This window comes from Carassius carassius, chromosome 21 (assembly GCF_963082965.1).
Source record: "Carassius carassius chromosome 21, fCarCar2.1, whole genome shotgun sequence".
NCBI lineage: Eukaryota > Metazoa > Chordata > Actinopteri > Cypriniformes > Cyprinidae > Carassius > Carassius carassius.
Window position 1 is genome coordinate 11,773,823 of NC_081775.1, and position 16,831 is coordinate 11,790,653.

At 36.9% G+C, this 16,831-nt stretch overlaps 2 protein-coding genes across 3 annotated transcripts; one reads left to right on the plus strand and one right to left on the minus strand.

Annotated features, from left to right (window-relative positions):
* Positions 1–144: 144 nt before the first annotated feature.
* On the minus strand, positions 145–6,472 carry LOC132098254 (putative aminopeptidase W07G4.4). Its single transcript, XM_059504428.1, has 16 exons — positions 6,282–6,472; positions 5,618–5,708; positions 5,350–5,498; positions 5,057–5,165; positions 4,487–4,608; positions 4,275–4,374; positions 4,116–4,191; positions 3,913–3,998; positions 3,729–3,833; positions 3,563–3,638; positions 3,432–3,473; positions 3,285–3,349; positions 2,509–2,592; positions 1,152–1,209; positions 893–1,074; positions 145–797 (listed from the first exon to the last, which is right to left on the minus strand). Exons 1-16 carry the CDS (start codon positions 6,470–6,472, stop codon positions 669–671), a joined length of 1,665 nt encoding a protein of 554 aa, XP_059360411.1. The 3' UTR covers positions 145–668.
* A 1,159-nt stretch (positions 6,473–7,631) lies between these two features.
* fahd2a (fumarylacetoacetate hydrolase domain containing 2A) lies at positions 7,632–14,428 on the plus strand. Of its 2 annotated transcripts, none has more exons than XM_059503322.1 (8): positions 7,632–7,825; positions 9,116–9,351; positions 9,533–9,749; positions 9,897–9,956; positions 12,113–12,275; positions 12,355–12,463; positions 13,327–13,414; positions 14,229–14,428. In XM_059503322.1, the coding sequence occupies exons 2-8, from the start codon at positions 9,116–9,118 to the stop codon at positions 14,289–14,291; spliced, it is 936 nt and encodes a 311-aa protein (XP_059359305.1). In that variant the 5' UTR covers positions 7,632–7,825; the 3' UTR covers positions 14,292–14,428. The 2 variants fall into 2 exon arrangements, with proteins under 2 accessions (XP_059359305.1, XP_059359306.1); XM_059503323.1 differs by having other exon boundaries at positions 9,162–9,351.
* The last annotated feature ends 2,403 nt before the right edge of the window (positions 14,429–16,831 follow it).

Here is a 16,831-nt window from a genome sequence, read left to right on the forward strand (position 1 = left end):
TCAATAAATACTTTTTTTTTTCTGTCCTTTTGTCAATGAAAAATTATGGCATTTCATAAACATTCACGCATTCTATTCAGTATTTACAGAGAAATTTTTCTTAGGGTCAATGATCAGCTGGTCTTCCAGTTGATAAAGAAAACATTGTTTTTTTGCCAAAATGCTTTTATTCATTTTTCATTACGCTTTTCTACAAAATGGGCAGTTATACAATATGTTGTATTCTCACAGTTGCAATTCAATATCAATCACTGGCTCAACTTCCCCAGCTCCTCTTTCATGTCTGATCGACTGAGAAACTGTAAGGTTACTTTGGTTTGGTTAATTCACTATATTAAATTCACTCATTAAATGCTAATCGGAAACGGAAAACCTGCACAGTACTAAAAAAAATGGGAATTGATGGTTTTGCAATTTGAATAAGAGGAGCGTAGAGGTTTTTAAGGACGTGAAGAAATGCATTTATGTAAATATGGAGCAGCAACAAAATTATAAAATGGACAGTTAATCATGGAAGGATGAAAGGAGCAAAGGTCATGATTTATCCCAGTTTTACATGAACACATACAGTGTCAGATGGAGCAGATATGAAAGCCATTAACAGATAAATGGCACAAGACGGAAATAACTGAAATAATGAAACATCAGAAAAATCCTTGGACGTGTATTTAAAGCTCCAGGTACTTGGTCGCCATGGCAAGAATTGGGGTGCCTGTTGGGACACCAGGGAAAGGGCCGCTGGATCCAGCAATGTCGATGTGGGAGTAAGGCAGAGGTTTGTCCGAGTCCATTCCATGCTGTGGGACAAACATGAAGATGGTAAATATGTATGTATTTTTTACAAAAAAAATTATTCTTAAACTAATAATACACCCAGTTTGTGTTTGTCTACCTTATCCAGTCCAGAAGCCATGATGAGGAAGGCAGCGGGTGTCTGGTGTCCACGTGGTGTGGCGGATGAGGGCAGGTTATTGGACTGCAGGATTTCCTCATACTCAGACTTCCCTTTGTGGAACTCGTAATCCTCCCGACGAATGGTGGACACCTCGAACAGATCTCCCAGCACCTCTCCCGCTGCCACACAAACAGATTTCACACAAATTAAGCTACGTTTATGGAAGCAAAAACAAATGCTTCTTAGCTCTTCTTACCTTTCTGCCACTGCAGAGCGTTTCCTGAGTGGTGAGCAGCACCGTTATCCATTATGATCTACAGGGACAGATAATAATTATACGTTTAATTTATGCAGCGCCTTTCCTAAGCTCAAGGACGCCTCACAATGACAATAGCACATAAACAATAATTTTGTACATAATCACTTAGGTGGACAACTGACCAAGTCCAAGACACGTGCGATTGCAGTTTCGTATCATAATAGTAGTGGAAAAAATCACATACTAACAGAGAACCATAACAGTTTAAGAAGAAACACATTATGACCTGTAGTATTGGTTTTACGCATACTTTAGTTTAGATTAAAATTCATGCAGTACGGTTATTGTCTTAAGAGACAGGGGCAATGAGTTCCAAAGTTTAGGCGCTGTAACAGAAAGATCTGCCCCCCATATGTGGTATGCGAAATCTCGGTATACAAAGTAGTTCACCTCCAGATGATCGAAGGGGTCGAGAGGGAATGTAAGGAGAAAGTAAATTAGAGAGATAAGAAGGAACAAGAACATAAAACTTAAAGGTAAGCAGAAGAATATTATAAATAATATGAGAGGACACAGGTAGCCAGTGGAGGTTATATAGAATAGGAGTGATATGAGCAGACCGAGGCGAGATGTGATAAATGCATGTACTAATGATTCAGCATCTTTTGGGCTGATGAAGGAATGGAGTTTGGCAATATGGCAAAGTTGAAAAAATGCAGCTTAAGAGAGTCTACTAATTTTAGCACCTACAGTAGGTTTAATGAAGAGTCGAGAATGATACCAAAGTTTATAGCCAGGTCTTTTACTCATTGATGCATGATGCTAAAGATGTAGTCTGGTGAATAGATTCAAGTCAGCAAACTGTATATCTGAATATCGTCGGCATAGAAATGGTACTGAAAACCATGGCAGGGAATAATTTGTCCGAGGGGCATAATGTAAATAAAAAAAATAACGGCCCGATAACTGAGCCCTGTTGAACACCCTGTTTGAGTAAGACAGTGGGAGATTTATATCTTTATATTTTATCTGTCAAATAGGAGGGAAACCAGAATAATGTAGCTCCTGAGATGCAAATCCCTGAGAGGCGCATGAGTAATAACTTATGACAGTCTCAAAAGCTGAGCTGAGATTGAGTAATAAGAGAAAGGAAAGATTGCCTGAATAACCAGAAAGTAGGAGGCCATTAATAACTCTTACTAAAACTGTTGCAGTACTGTTAAACCTGACTGAAATATATCAAAGTGATCATTGATATGAAGATGGAGATGGTCATATCTGAAATGTTTAAAGTACCACCGAAGTGTAACAGTGTCTCAGAAGATATGCAGGAGTATGTTGTTGAAGTACTCACAGAGTAATGTGGTCCCATGGCTCTGACAGCATGTCCTGTCAGAGTGGCTATAGTGAAGAGATGAGGAGACACTTCCTCCAATGCCTAGAGAAACACACATGAGCTCTAGATCACCAAAAAGGATAATGTTATATTTAAACTAATAACTTGTTTTTCATTCCTGTAGCAGATCTAGACAGGTGGAGCTGGGGGAGGTAGAGGGTTTTAGAGGAACTCTGATAGCACACTACAGGGCCAGGGCAAGCAGACTATTTAAAGGTTGAGCAAGCAATCTCACTAGTCTGAAGATAGCAGGTTGCGTGTAATGGACCTAATAGCCAGCATTATCTGAAATTTCATGACTGAAATGAATAATATATAAATCAACTAAAATTGCAAAAAAAAATTAATTAATTGAAACAAAGATCAAATTAAATATACATGTTCGATAAAGCAACACAAATTAATAACTGAAAAATAACAGATAAAAATAAAAGCAAATCAAATCAAGTTGATTATTATCAATCCTATTATTAACATATCGACTGTTTATTAGTACTTATAATGCATTTATTCTACATCCCTAATCCTACCCAATATCTAAACTTAACAACTACCTTACTAACTATTATTAAGCAGCAAATTAGAGTTTGAGGCAAAAGTCACAGTTAATGGTTTGTTAATAGTGAGAATTGGACTTTAAAATAAAGTGTGACCATATATATGAAGATGTGCTGTTAGGTCCAACATAACAAGCATCTATGCAAAGCCAACATTATATTTCTACTCATACTTACTTTACTTAAGTATTGAAATGTGCTGCTCAAACTCAGAAGGTCTTTTAAAATGATATGCTGAGGTGCTACACACAAACAAACGAAATATTCCTTCATTTCAATATTTTGGCATCTTAGTTTCTTTTTTGGGGGGGGGGGGGGGGGGGCGACCAGCACGAGACACTACTAACTCGTCCGCTACATAGCAATCTGCCCCCAAAAACATAAAAATTAAAAAGTGACCCATATTTAGCAACAGACACCCAAACTGGTCACCATCTGCACACAAAACTGCTTACCAGATCCGACACTGTTTCGCACCATTGCCATTGCACCCACAACCTTCAGGTGTTTGGGCTTCAGCTTGGCTAAGATCTAAAAAAAATATATACAAATACACACATTGACATTAGACTCTTATATTCTCATCAGTAAAAAAAAAGCAGGTGCAAATGCGATCAGTACCTGGAAGAAGCCAGCAACCGCCGCAGATCCACATTTATCCCTGTGCATTCCAGCCATGATTCCTCCGGCCTTGATGTCAGCTCCACCGGTGTCATACGTGATGCCCTGCCACAACATACAATGTTCATATGTACTGGAAACTCTTCAATCCCTGGTGTCCAAGTATAGGTAACCTGAAACCCACCTTGCCAACAACCATCACGGTCTGTTGAATTGGTCCTTCTCCGCAGTAGAGCAGCTTGATCACTCGGGCCTGGTGGCGCGGCACAGCTAAGGCACAAACATAATGGATTAGCTATTTTATTTGCAATATATATTATTCATTTCTGTTTTAGGAAAAGTGACAGGACTGAAAATAAGTTTAGTGTTTGAAATAAAATGTCTTACTGTTAGCACAGCGGTTGACCGCAGCCAAACAGGGATACTCCTTCTCCAGAGTATTCAAATGACTCACTACCGTCACCTAGCAAAGACATGGAGATGAATGAAGCATCTCAATACTTAGTGTGATGAGGTACAGCTTTAAATGCTCACGTAGAGACTCACCGTTACAGGAGTATCCTTGAAAACTGCTTGCACATACTCAGCTACCCGAGGGGCAGCCATCCGCTCCGGGTCAGAGCCACCGATGTCACGATAGACAAACCTGCAGCATTCACAAATGATCCCTTTAACGGTTATTTGTACACAATGGATCATAGCAGACACCTGGTTAATCCAAAATCTTTGACCACATGAAATTGCAGACAGACTCATACCTGCCGCTCTCCAGAGCAGTGGCCAGCTCAGTAATGGCTTCTCCCTGCGTCCGATTCTTCGCCCAGACGCCCAGCACAGCCACCTTATGAGGGGACAACTTGTGCTCCCTCACCTCTAAAGGCTGATGACACAGAAAAATAACTAGGTTACGTGTGTGTGTGTGTGTTAATAAAAAAAAAAAAAAATATATATATATATATATATATATATATATATATATATATATATTCTTAATTTAATTCTTGGTTTAAAATAACACCACCTTGAAATCTTTTTTTGTTTTGTTTTTAAATGGAATGAAGTATATATTTGTGCAGGTCAATGATTAATCACATCTAAAACGAAAAAAAAAAAAAATAGTGTACATAATATATGTGTGTGTATGTAACAATGTGTTTTAGGTAACAATAACAGCTATATATAGAGATAGATAGATAGATAGATAGATAGATAGATAGATAGATATGGATTTTTTACAGAAACCGAACTGATAATATGTAATCATTTGGATGAATAAAAGTGAAAATAAAAAATGTACATTACAAAATAAAATATAAAACATTTCTCACTGAGTAGAGAACATGCAGGGCTCCTAGAACAGCCACCAAGGTGCTCTTTGCATAGCTACTGTGTGGAGGACAAACCAGCAGAGGGCGCTTCATGCCAGCTTTCAGAGCCCTATAACAAAAAACAATTATACAAATATTCAGATCAACATAATAAAACCTCTAAATGAGGAAAAAGTCATCTTTAAAGACTGAAATGTGTCCTAGAAGAACGTGAAGAAAAGAAAAGATAATGTTGTTTTGCCAGGATGCACATTAATCTTTATATATCACACACATCATGTTTGCAGAAGCACCTCTTAATGCCATTAGTAGCAGCATCACTGAAGCGCCGGACATCATCATAGTCCCGATTCACCGGACCGGTGCAGGCAAACACCAGTCTGTTTCCAGAGAGACCAGGAACCTTGACCACCACGACCTCTTCACCAGCACAACAGTCCACCTGAATGTGAACGAAGACAGGTGTGTGAAAGAAATCCATATCAGCAGCCGGGCTGGTCAGGTGTGTGTGGTGCTGAACTCACTGCCGGGCTGGTCAGGTGTGTGTGGTGCTGAACTCACTGCACTGTAGTCCTGTAATGGTGCTTTCAAACACTCCAGCTCGTCAGGAAGCTGCTCATAACTTTGGCATATCAAGATTATGCCATCAAAACTGTAGAAGAGAAGGTCAAACTAAATAACAATATACACTTTTGCTCTAATATACAAACTGCAGAAAAGCCGCAGTAAATCCAAACAGTACTGTAGTGCTTAAAAAAAACAAAAACTATTCACATAATACACATATAAGTACATATATGTACACACAGTACATAATACTAAAATAACACATCCACGGGCAGTTTTTTTATTTTATGCAAATAATTAATTAAATGTATTTATGCTTAAAACAGGAAGAATTTGTATAAATGTATGTAAACTGTAAGCAAACTTATGTAATTTTACTGGAATATTGGAACAAAAATTCAGATCTAATTGTGTAGTTCAGTTTACACGAGGCCACGCTTGAGAAATAAACTATACTTTGACACATAATTTATCAGAAAGCAGACTAAAGTCTAAAGTCTATGTGTTGTTGATTGTAAAGCAGGTCATTCAGGTAACAGAAGAGATGACTGGTTCATTAATAGTCCCTGTTCCTGTGATGATAACATAACATGCTTGAGAGCAGCCATGCACGAGTGAAGCACACAGAGTTCAGAGTTTGAGACGGAGATCTACTAACTTCTGGTCCTTGCAGTCAGTGGTGCACTGGAGAGGCTGGACAATGCAATGAAGCAAAGACAGAGAGGAGATTATTATTATAATTCCACAACATGTGGTACCCAATGAAACATCTAGAAATACAGTTTCTTGTTGCTGACATGGCAAACTGAAATCCTTCTCATATTTAAAATATTTATTTGTCGTTGTCATATCAGCAAAGAGGAACTGTTTTGCTGAAACTGTTATTTAATTGTGCTTCATGAACTAAGTACTCTGGAATGGGGTAGTATTGATAATAATAATAATAATAATAATAATAATAATAATAATAATAATAATAAAGCAATTTAACTTTGAGGTTTCATTCTGCTTTCTAAACAACGATAAGAAATCACGAGAATTCTCACATACGATTTGTATAACGTTAATCGTAGGAAGAAACAGATTAAAAAACACATTTTCAAAGGACAACATTATCGATTTAATTATCTTACTACTTGGCCACTACTGCATAATCTAGCTTTTAGCAATTATTACTTAAAATTAATGCAGTCAAACACAGACTTAATGCCGTGAGCGCAGAAAATTCAATATAATCACATAAAACAGCACTAATAATAATAAAACATATTTGAAACTTCGCAAATTCCGAATAATCCTCCTACCTTATAGACATCCTCACGTTACCTTCTGTCGTCTTGCAGCAGCAGAACTGAAGCCTTGATGTCAGCTGACAGAGTTCAAAGACACATCACATGACGACAGGAGTCACGTGATTAACGAAACTTTAGTTTTTTTCTTTTCTTTTCGATCTATTTCAAATGAGCAATTTTTTAAACGTATTTCAATATTTTAACTCACGCGTGTATTTCCTCCACGTCTTTGTCAACAAACATCCCTTAAACTACAAAATAAATCCGGAAGTCACAGAGATGAAAAGTCCGAATCATTTCTGCGAATCGGTTCTTTTGAACAGTCATTACAAACCGGCTCAAAAAAACAATTTCTTTTGTCGCCCCACCAGGCACTTATACCACACACAAGACTGTTTATTACGTTTATATTAGGTTTTATAAATGTAAAAAAAAAAAAACGAACCTATGTGTATATTTTCTTTTTATTTCTTGATAATACAATTAATTTACATCACCCAGCTTTAAAGCTATGCATTGTAACTAAATTTGTTTTGTATGCCATTTAATTAAAGGTCGTAAATTACAATTTTTTTATTGTTTTAATTAAACAATATTTCTGAACACTTCATCACAAATTATCACAGCATAGATAGTAAAAGTTAAATCCTCATGAATCCGTGAACAGGTTCAACTGCAAATAAAAAGATCCGATTCAAAAGAAGAAACTACGTCAGGTCACATGACAGCGACGACGGAGTGCGCGAGCTGTCTCGTATCGAAGTACAAAGATTGTGTCATTTTACTCGGAAAACAGTGAGATGTTGAAACGTGTAACACGTTAAACCTCAGACAGATCATTTTTGTAATCTTTATTTGATTTTATTGTACTGTGCATTATCAAACCTGCTGTTTTTTGCATCAAGATCAGGTAAGTTAGGACTGTCACATGAGAAACTGAAAGGAGGGGAAGTAACCTCTTATCTTCACTGCCTTGCATGAGATCTTATTTCTAGCGATAAACATGTCGTCTTAATCCATCAATAATTAGATTTTTCCTTAAATTAAGTTAAATAATTAAAAAAAAAAAAACCCTGGTGAATCTGGGTTTGGCCTGCTTTGAAGCCTTAATCTAAAATAATGCTGTCTTCAGGTGCAATCATGTCAGAAACACACGGAAAGAGCCCAGCTTAAGAAATAAAATCAAGACAATTATTAATATCTGTCACAGGGTTTGTGTCACAGAAAACAAACAATGAATGTCCAGTGATTACCAATAGTTTTTTAATGCAAAACATAGAGGTAGAGATTTGTGTAAAAATATTTTAATTATAGTCAAATTGAATTAGCTTTTACATATTTCATCGTTTATTATTTTAATAATAATTCTTTTTTGTTTCAATTATTTATTTTTTGGCTTAGATTTATTGTGTTTAACAATGATAATGCCTGTGTGTTGTTTAAAGAGGTTTAAGTTTAAAAGTTAAAAACTATGAGGGACCAAAACTCGGAAATTAATAAAATAAATAAATGCAATAATAGGGAAATGATAAAAGGAATAAAAAACTTGATACATCAAATCTAGTTTATTGTTAATAAAATTGAATCTAGAATGTATTCATTAGCATTTTTCCTTTATTATTTTCTATTACTTTCTAGTTTTTATTTTTACATTTATTTAAAAAAATATATATTTTTATTTTATTTACCCATTCAATCAATTATTTAATTATATATATATATATATATATATATATGCAGGTTTGGTCCTCCATTAAAAATAAAGTTGTCTATAAGGTGTATTGTACATCACACCTTTCAAAATACAGTATGCAATTTCAATACAGCAAAATTAAAATAACTTAAACAATCATTCGATATAATTCACTACAGACTTGCTAATTTCTATATAGAGATTGTTGATGTATTATATTATTAATATTATAGATGAGAGTTTCCACAAGATTTTCAAATCAACACCCCCTTCCAGTGTCACGATTCAGCAACACATGTATCATCTCTCTGATTTTCTCTTTTAAATATGACTTCACTCTGTGCTTGGAATTTGCAAAAATGATATTTCCGACTCTTCTTGAAGGGCATGTCATTTCACTATCGGCTTGCACCTATTGGTCTGTTTGTCCATTTCTGTCTTTCACTGCTGCATGTCTTTTCTTCTGTCTTTCTGTCTGTCCGTCTCTCTTTTCCTGTTTTGTAATAGATGAGATTTCTGGGTATCTCTCAGCTCAATGGCGTATTCTCTGCAGGCACCACAAGCTCCGCTACTATGAGACTCGTCCAGTTCTGCCACAGAGGAGGCGAGGGGGGCGTCAGAGTCGGGGTGGAGCAGGCAGAAGGTCAGGGGGTCATTGATCTGAAAGCCTTCGACCCCTCCATGCCTTCCACTATGAGACAGTTCCTAGAAATGGGGCAAAAGGGAATGGACTGTGCTAAGAGGTGTTAAGAGTGCACACTGTAACACAAACTTATCAAAGAGAGCACACTGGCATTATAAAGATTCAAGGCCGACATACATATTATTAGTTAATTATTTAGGCATTCAAGAGTTGATGTCAAAGATACATTATGGGTAGAATGTGTTATGTTGTTAAAAACAGCATTTATTCATCTTTCTCAGGGCTTTGTCTAGCGGTCAGCATGTGCTGGAGCGGTCAGATATCAGGCTGCTGTCACCAGTGACCGGCCCAGAGAAGGTGGTGTGTGTTGGTATGAATTATAAAGACCACTGCCTAGAGCAAAATGCCCCCATTCCTGAAGAGCCCATCATATTCAGCAAGTTCCCCTCCACCATCACAGGCCCTTCAGATGATATCCTTCTACCAGAAGAGAGTCAGGTGAGTTTCTAACTGACAGCTGGTCATCCAGCAATGACTCTCCATAATACAGAATAACTACCCTATGAGACCCACTCTCCTAGTGCCTGCTGGAATATTGAAAATGGAATAAATGAACTCCATATCTTAACATTGGTTTGGCTACAGGAAGTGGATTGGGAGGTGGAACTTGCCTTTGTGATTGGACGGAAAGGGAAGCACATTAAGGTAGTAAAAGAGTAATTTATATATCCATCTGTTGAAAATCAAAATATTCTCTTAATTGATTGATAAGATTTACCATATTATTAGACATTACGTGTGTAATATCTGCAGCAAAAGCAGGACGATCATATTTAATCATGTGAATGAGATTAGACTCAAAATATGCAACACATTTAACCCTATAAAGCCTGCTCTACAATTTATACACACATTTCTAAGGCCTCTAAATTATTAACATGATCAAAACTTGAAAATCTATTGCCGTGGTCGTGGTCAAAAGTTTTGAGAATTACATAAATATTGGAAATTGGAAAAGTTGCTGCTTAAGTTTTTATAATAGCAATTTGCATATACTCCAGAATGTTATGAAGAGTGATCAGATGAATTGCATAGTCCTTCTTTGCCATGAAAATTAACTTAATCCCAAAAAAACCTTTCCACTGCATTTCATTGCTGTCATTAAAGGACCTGCTGAGATCATTTCAGTAATCGTCTTGTTAACTCAGGTGAGAATGTTGACGAGAACAAGGCCGGAGATTATTATGTCAGGCTGATTGGGTTAGAATGGCAGACTCGACATGTTAAAAGGAGGGTGATGCTTGAAATCATTGTTCTTCCATTGTTAACCATGGTGACCTGCAAAGAAATGCTTGCAGCCATCATTGCGTTGCATAAAAATGGCTTCACAGGCAAGGATATTGTGCTTACTAAGATTGCACCTAAATCAACAATTTATAGGATCATCAAGAACTTCAAGGAAAGAGGTTCAATTCTTGTAAAGAAGGCTTCAGGGCGTCCAAGAAAGTCCAGCAAGAGCCAGGATCGTCTCCTAAAGAGGAGCTGTGGGATCGGAGTGCCACCAGTGCAGAGCTTGCTCAGGAATGGCAGCAGGCAGGTGTGAGCGCATCTGCACGCACAGTGAGGCCAATACTTTTGGAAGATGGCCTGGTGTCAAGAAGGGCAGCAAAGAAGCCACTTCTCTCCAAAAAAAACATCAGGGACAGATTGATCTTCTGCAGAAAGTATAGTGAATGGACTGCTGAGGACTGGGGCAAAGTCATATTCTCCGATGAAGCCCCTTTCCGATTGTTTGGGGCATTGGGTCCGGAGAAGAAAAGGCGAGCGCTGCCATCAGTCCTGTGTCATGCCAACAGTAAAGCATCCTGACACCATTCATGTGTGGGGTTGCTTCTCATCCAAGGGAGTGGGCTCACTCACAATTCTGCCCAAAAACACAGCCATGAATAAAGAATGGTACCAAAACACCCTCCAACAGCAACTTCTTCCAACAATCCAACAACAGTTTGGAGAAGAACAATGCATTTTCCAGCACGATGGAGCACCGTGCCATAAGGCAAAAGTGATAACTAAGTGGCTCGGGGACCAGAATGTTGAAATTTTGGGTCCATGTCCTGGAAACTCCCCAGATCTTAATCCCATTGAGAACTTGTGGTCAATCCTCAAGAGGCGGGTGGACAAACAAAAACCCACTAATTCTGACAAACTCCAAGAAGTGATTATGAAAGAATGTGTTTCTATCAGTCAGGATTTGGCCCAGAAGTTGATTGAGAGCATGCCTAGTCGAGTTGCAGAGGTCCTGAAAAAGAAGGGCCAACACTGCAAATACGGACTCTTTGCATAAATGTCATGTAATTGTCGATAAAAGCCTTTGAAACGTATAAAGTGCTTGTAATTATATTTCAGTACATCACAGAAACAACTGAAACAAAGATCTAAAAGCAGTTTAGCCGCAAACTTTTTGAAAACTAATATTTATGTAATTCTCAAAACTTTTGGCCACGACTGTATATATGCATTTATGAAATGCAATATAAATATAGGCATCTGCACCAAATTGCATATTGTTGCTCAGTTTGGGCCTCTAAATAAAACGTGTGGTGGTATTTGAGCTCCATATTCTCCTTTATCATATTATATGAGCCATAAAGGCCTAAAATCAACCTTTTTTGATTGTTGTTTGAAGGTTCAGTAAGCTGCTCCATTTCAAACGATTTTTCTGACTGTAACTTCATATGCCAGTTTGAGTCAACAAAGACTTGCATATAATTCAGAGTCCCCTTGCATATAATCCCCAGAGAGCCATTTCCACACAACCCTGAACCTGATTTATGTCAACTACATTTTTCTGTTTGTCTTAGGAAGACGAGGCCCTTTCCTATGTTGCAGGTTTCACTGTAGCAAATGACGTGAGTGCTCGTGATTGGCAGATGAAGCGCAATGGAAAGCAGTGGCTGCTGGGAAAAACATTTGACACATTTTGTCCACTCGGGCCAGCACTGGTTACCACTGCAGCACTCAAGGGTAACGTGGACAATACAAAAAGATGAAAAAATAAGACAGATGTTGTATTTGATAATTAATATTTCTAATATTCAAACAGATGTTCATAACCTGGGAATCCACTGTCTGGTGAATGGGGCCACAGTTCAGGACAGTAACACCAATCAAATGATCTTTCGAACCGAGAAGCTGGTCGCCTGGGTTTCACAGTAAGCAAACTCACTGGTTTTATTTAGAAAATAATTATGCTCTTCAAGACTGCATTGATTTGAGTACAGCAAAAGTACAGTAGAAATTTTTTTAATATTTTACTATCTAAAATAGTTCTCTATTTGTATATATTTAAAATGTAATTTATTCCTGTGATTTTTAAAGCTGAATTTTCAGCATCATTACTCCAGTCACACGATCCCTGCAGGAATCATTCTGATGTGCTGATTTGTTGCTGAAAAAACATTTATTATTATTATTTGTCAAAAACAGCAGAGTATAATTTTTCCAGGTTTTTTTTTTTTTTCTTTTTTGATGAATAGAAAGCTCAGGAGAACATTTATCTGAAATTGATTTTTAATTTTTTTTGGTAACATTATAAATGTCTTTATCATCAAATGATATTTTTGATGATACATTTTTGCTAAATGAAAGTAATAATTTCTAGAATTCTTTCTATTCATCAGAGAATCCTCAAATAAAGTACTCAACTGTTTTAAATATTTATAATAATAATAATGTTTCTTAAGCAGCAATTCAAGCATATCAGAATGATTTCTGAAGGATCACTGAGGACTGGAGTAATGATGCTGAAAATACAGCTTTGAAATCACAGGAATAAATTACATTTTAAAATATATTCAAATAGAAAGCAGGTATTTTAAATATAAAAAAATATTCCACAATATTACTTTATTTATTTCAATTATTGCTGTATTTTGGATCAAATAAATGCAGGCTTGGTGAGCAGAAGAAACGTCTTTAAAAAACATTAAAAAATCTTACCATTTAAAAACTTGTAATGCATGTAATATGTATTAAATTTGATACATTTGTTTCTCAAATTGGGGTTTTTGTGCAGGTTTGTGACTCTTTGTCCTGGTGATGTGTTTTTGACTGGGACGCCTCCAGGTGTGGGGGTGTTCAGAAATCCACCTGTGTATTTAAAGGTGAGCTCTTCTATAGGAAAATCAATGTAGATTTCAACATGGCTGGGTTAGCGTGACAACCCACAATCACTGCACCTAGCAGACTGTTAACACCCGCTTAAAGCCTTTCCTCAAACCTGTGTTTTGATCAGCAGATGAAGTCTGGCTGATTCCCTTCTGTTCAAACAGTCAGAACAGTGTCACTGACAGAACAACTGAAACACAGAACAACACATGACCAGCTAGAATGCTCTTACTGACGCCGTTGTGATGTCAGTTTTCACACGAAACTGAAGTTTCAAAAGAAAAGAGGCTCATTTAACAGCCCCTGGCTTCAATATTTAAGCTTTCTAACTGGCATCAACAGGACTGACAGCAATTCATGCTGATTTACAGATGGAATCACAGGGCCGAACAAATCAGTGCAAAGATGCATGTGTGTGTATAAAAACATAATTCTTCATTCAGTCAGACAGCAATCTTCATTCAGCAGCTGCAACACCACGTCATTTACACCAAATATGAGCTTGTTAGATAATAACTGACATGAATCCTGGGTGATTATAAATGCAATTTACAAACAATAAAAGTGTTAGTTCCTTGGATTTTGACACTTATGAGTGGCTAAAAATATGTACTATCACATTTAAATTGATCTAGTCTGCCGAGATTTTCACACAAACATGTAAGCATGACTTTAAAATGTTTGAGGATCCGTTAACAGAAACTCCACTTCCTCAAATATGATATTAATGTATAACATGTATATTAAAACGGTGTCCCAGTAGATGTTATTGGTTAATGAAGGTCAGTGTATTGTTTTAATGTGTTTCAGAGGGGAGATGTTGTGGAGTGTCAGATTGACGAGATCGGGTCGATACGGAACACAGTCGTGTAACACGAAGATCCTACATTGATTGAAGTGCCACTACTGCATTTATAATTATTTCATATCGACATCATAAAACATGGATTGTTTTTTAACTGAAGAAAATAAAAGAAACATTATGCTCTGGGCCAATTTGAAAAGAAAAAGCTGCCTTTTATTCTCATTACTGTTTTTTACCATTTGGTTTCAAACTGGGGTTTTCATGCCCAGGGTTCCAGTAGAGGGCATTACTGACCTGTTTATGGTAGCTTTCGTTATTTCTTGTCCTTTTTATCTATTCTCAGCTTCAGATAAATAGGTTTGGTTCCCAGGAACGAATGTATTTTTGTGCTAAATTACATTGTCATTCAAAATAAGGCGACTATTCAATAAGCAGGATTCGGATTCTTGCATTTGGAAAAATTCAAATTAATAAAAATTAAAAAACTTTTTTTATTTAAGTTGGTCAAAAGGTATGAGCAGAAATTTTAGCATTTTTTCAAAGTATCTTAAAGTTTTGATGAAAACAACTAGCAACTGATGTTTTCTAGCATACTGTGACATGTATACGTATGTGACGGATCCATTGGAAAACTAACGGAAGCTAAACTTTCAGTCAAATGCGAGAAAAGTGCAGGGTGTAAGCAGACTAAATGATTGGAGAAATCTGGCGTATATAAAAGAAAAGATGGATGAATTGGTCACAACAAGATCTTTAAGATGCGTTCACAAAATAGATAGGGCGAATTTCCATGTCATGTCAAACTTAAAACGAAGTGATTTTTAAAGGAAAGTGTTAAGTGAAACCTTGAGTGCAGCGGCCAACTGTTATTTCTCAGCACATCTTGTTTCTTGTTAATCACCCCATTCTTTTCCCATCTCCAGCTTTCACGCTCATCTAGCCTGTGTGTCGATTGTCTGGGTGTCTCTAGAGAGCTTATTCAGCACTTTTCTGCTACAAGCAGCAGCCGTCCGTTACGCTTTGTGTTTCAGATGAACACACAAGGCCACTCACTCAAGAATGATGGTTGTGTGTAAATGCACATTTACTCAGGAACTCTTCTCATGTTGCATGATTGGGTGTTTATATATGGGACTGTCAAGAGATGGGTATATATAGAGCTTGAGTCATTTCCAGGGAGTGATAGTGCAGTGCCTGTCTCTAGCATCAGTCATGATTATTACCCATCATTACTCCATTTAGAGAAATCCTCCAGAAACTCAGCTGGACCACTGATTCTTGAGACAGAGGAACTGTTTTGGATTGAGGTTATCATTTAAATTTTGGGTTAACATTTTTCTTTTATTTTCCTGGATATGTTGAATGACTAAATGTCAACATATAATTTTTTTTTTTTTTAAACTAAGGACAAGGCCAAAAGCAAGGCCTCCTTTGTTCCATGTCTTAAGGATCAGTTGAATGGTACTTTGGTGTTCAGTGTTTGTGCTAATGGAAGCAGAATATGCAAAGTAAGGAAATGTATGTGATAATTCATCTTAATGTTTTAGGTCACTGGTTCTCAACCGGTGGGGCACGCTGGATAGGAGGGAAAAAAAAAAACTTTTTTTTACAGTCTATGCAGTAGACTGAAGGAACTCTTTAGCTCCTGCCCTCTTTCGTCATTCTGAGGCACTCTTTCGGATGATTTGAGGCTATGTTTATCAAACATTGAGCCAAGAATTGAGGATCTTTGCAAGGCAAAGCAGGCTCAGATCTCACATAAACATCACCTACCTGCAAGCTTCTGTAAAAAATGCAGATGATGCCTACTACTAGGCCTAGTAATAATAATAATAAAGCATAAATTAATATCAGAGGTCTGGTGCAGTTCCCAATTATAGCAATAGCCTAGTAATGATAATAGGCCTGTTGATAATAATAATAATAATAATAACAACAATAAAGCATGTAACCTCATATAATTATATAGCAATAGCTTAGTAATGATGATAGGCCTACAACTACTCATAATAATAATGCCTTCTATGATCTATCTGGTGTGTGTGTGGAGGGGGGGGGGGGTAACTGCAATGAACCAGCTTTGGGGGGACCCAGCTTCCAAAGAACCCCTGTTTTAGGTAATGCAGAATGTTTGCATTCATATGCTGTGCAGTGTAGCTAAACTATAAATCAAATCATGACAGAAACACTGCAACTGGGTCAGTTATCAGAAACTTGTGTACTGAACCAAGTCCATTACATTTTCATTACAGTTAAACAAAAGAATAATAAACAAAACAATCAAAAAAAAAAAAAAACCTTTTAGCAGCAATTTATCTGCTCTTTATAAACAGAGTACATTATCTAACCATCTGAATAGTCATCATCCAACCAATAACCAAACCAATTCTGGGCTCTCAACAACAAAACCTAACAAAAAAAGCAACCTCTGCATCACATAGATTACAAAAAGCAAGTGCTCTCAGCAAAACAGATGTATAAACACAGAAAAGCATTCATAATTAATGATTTACACAACACTGAAGAACTGAAGAGGAATTTCAGAAGTGCTTACGGTTATCATTCCCAGCTGAGACTGACTTCTCTTCAAAACATGTAATTTTCTCTT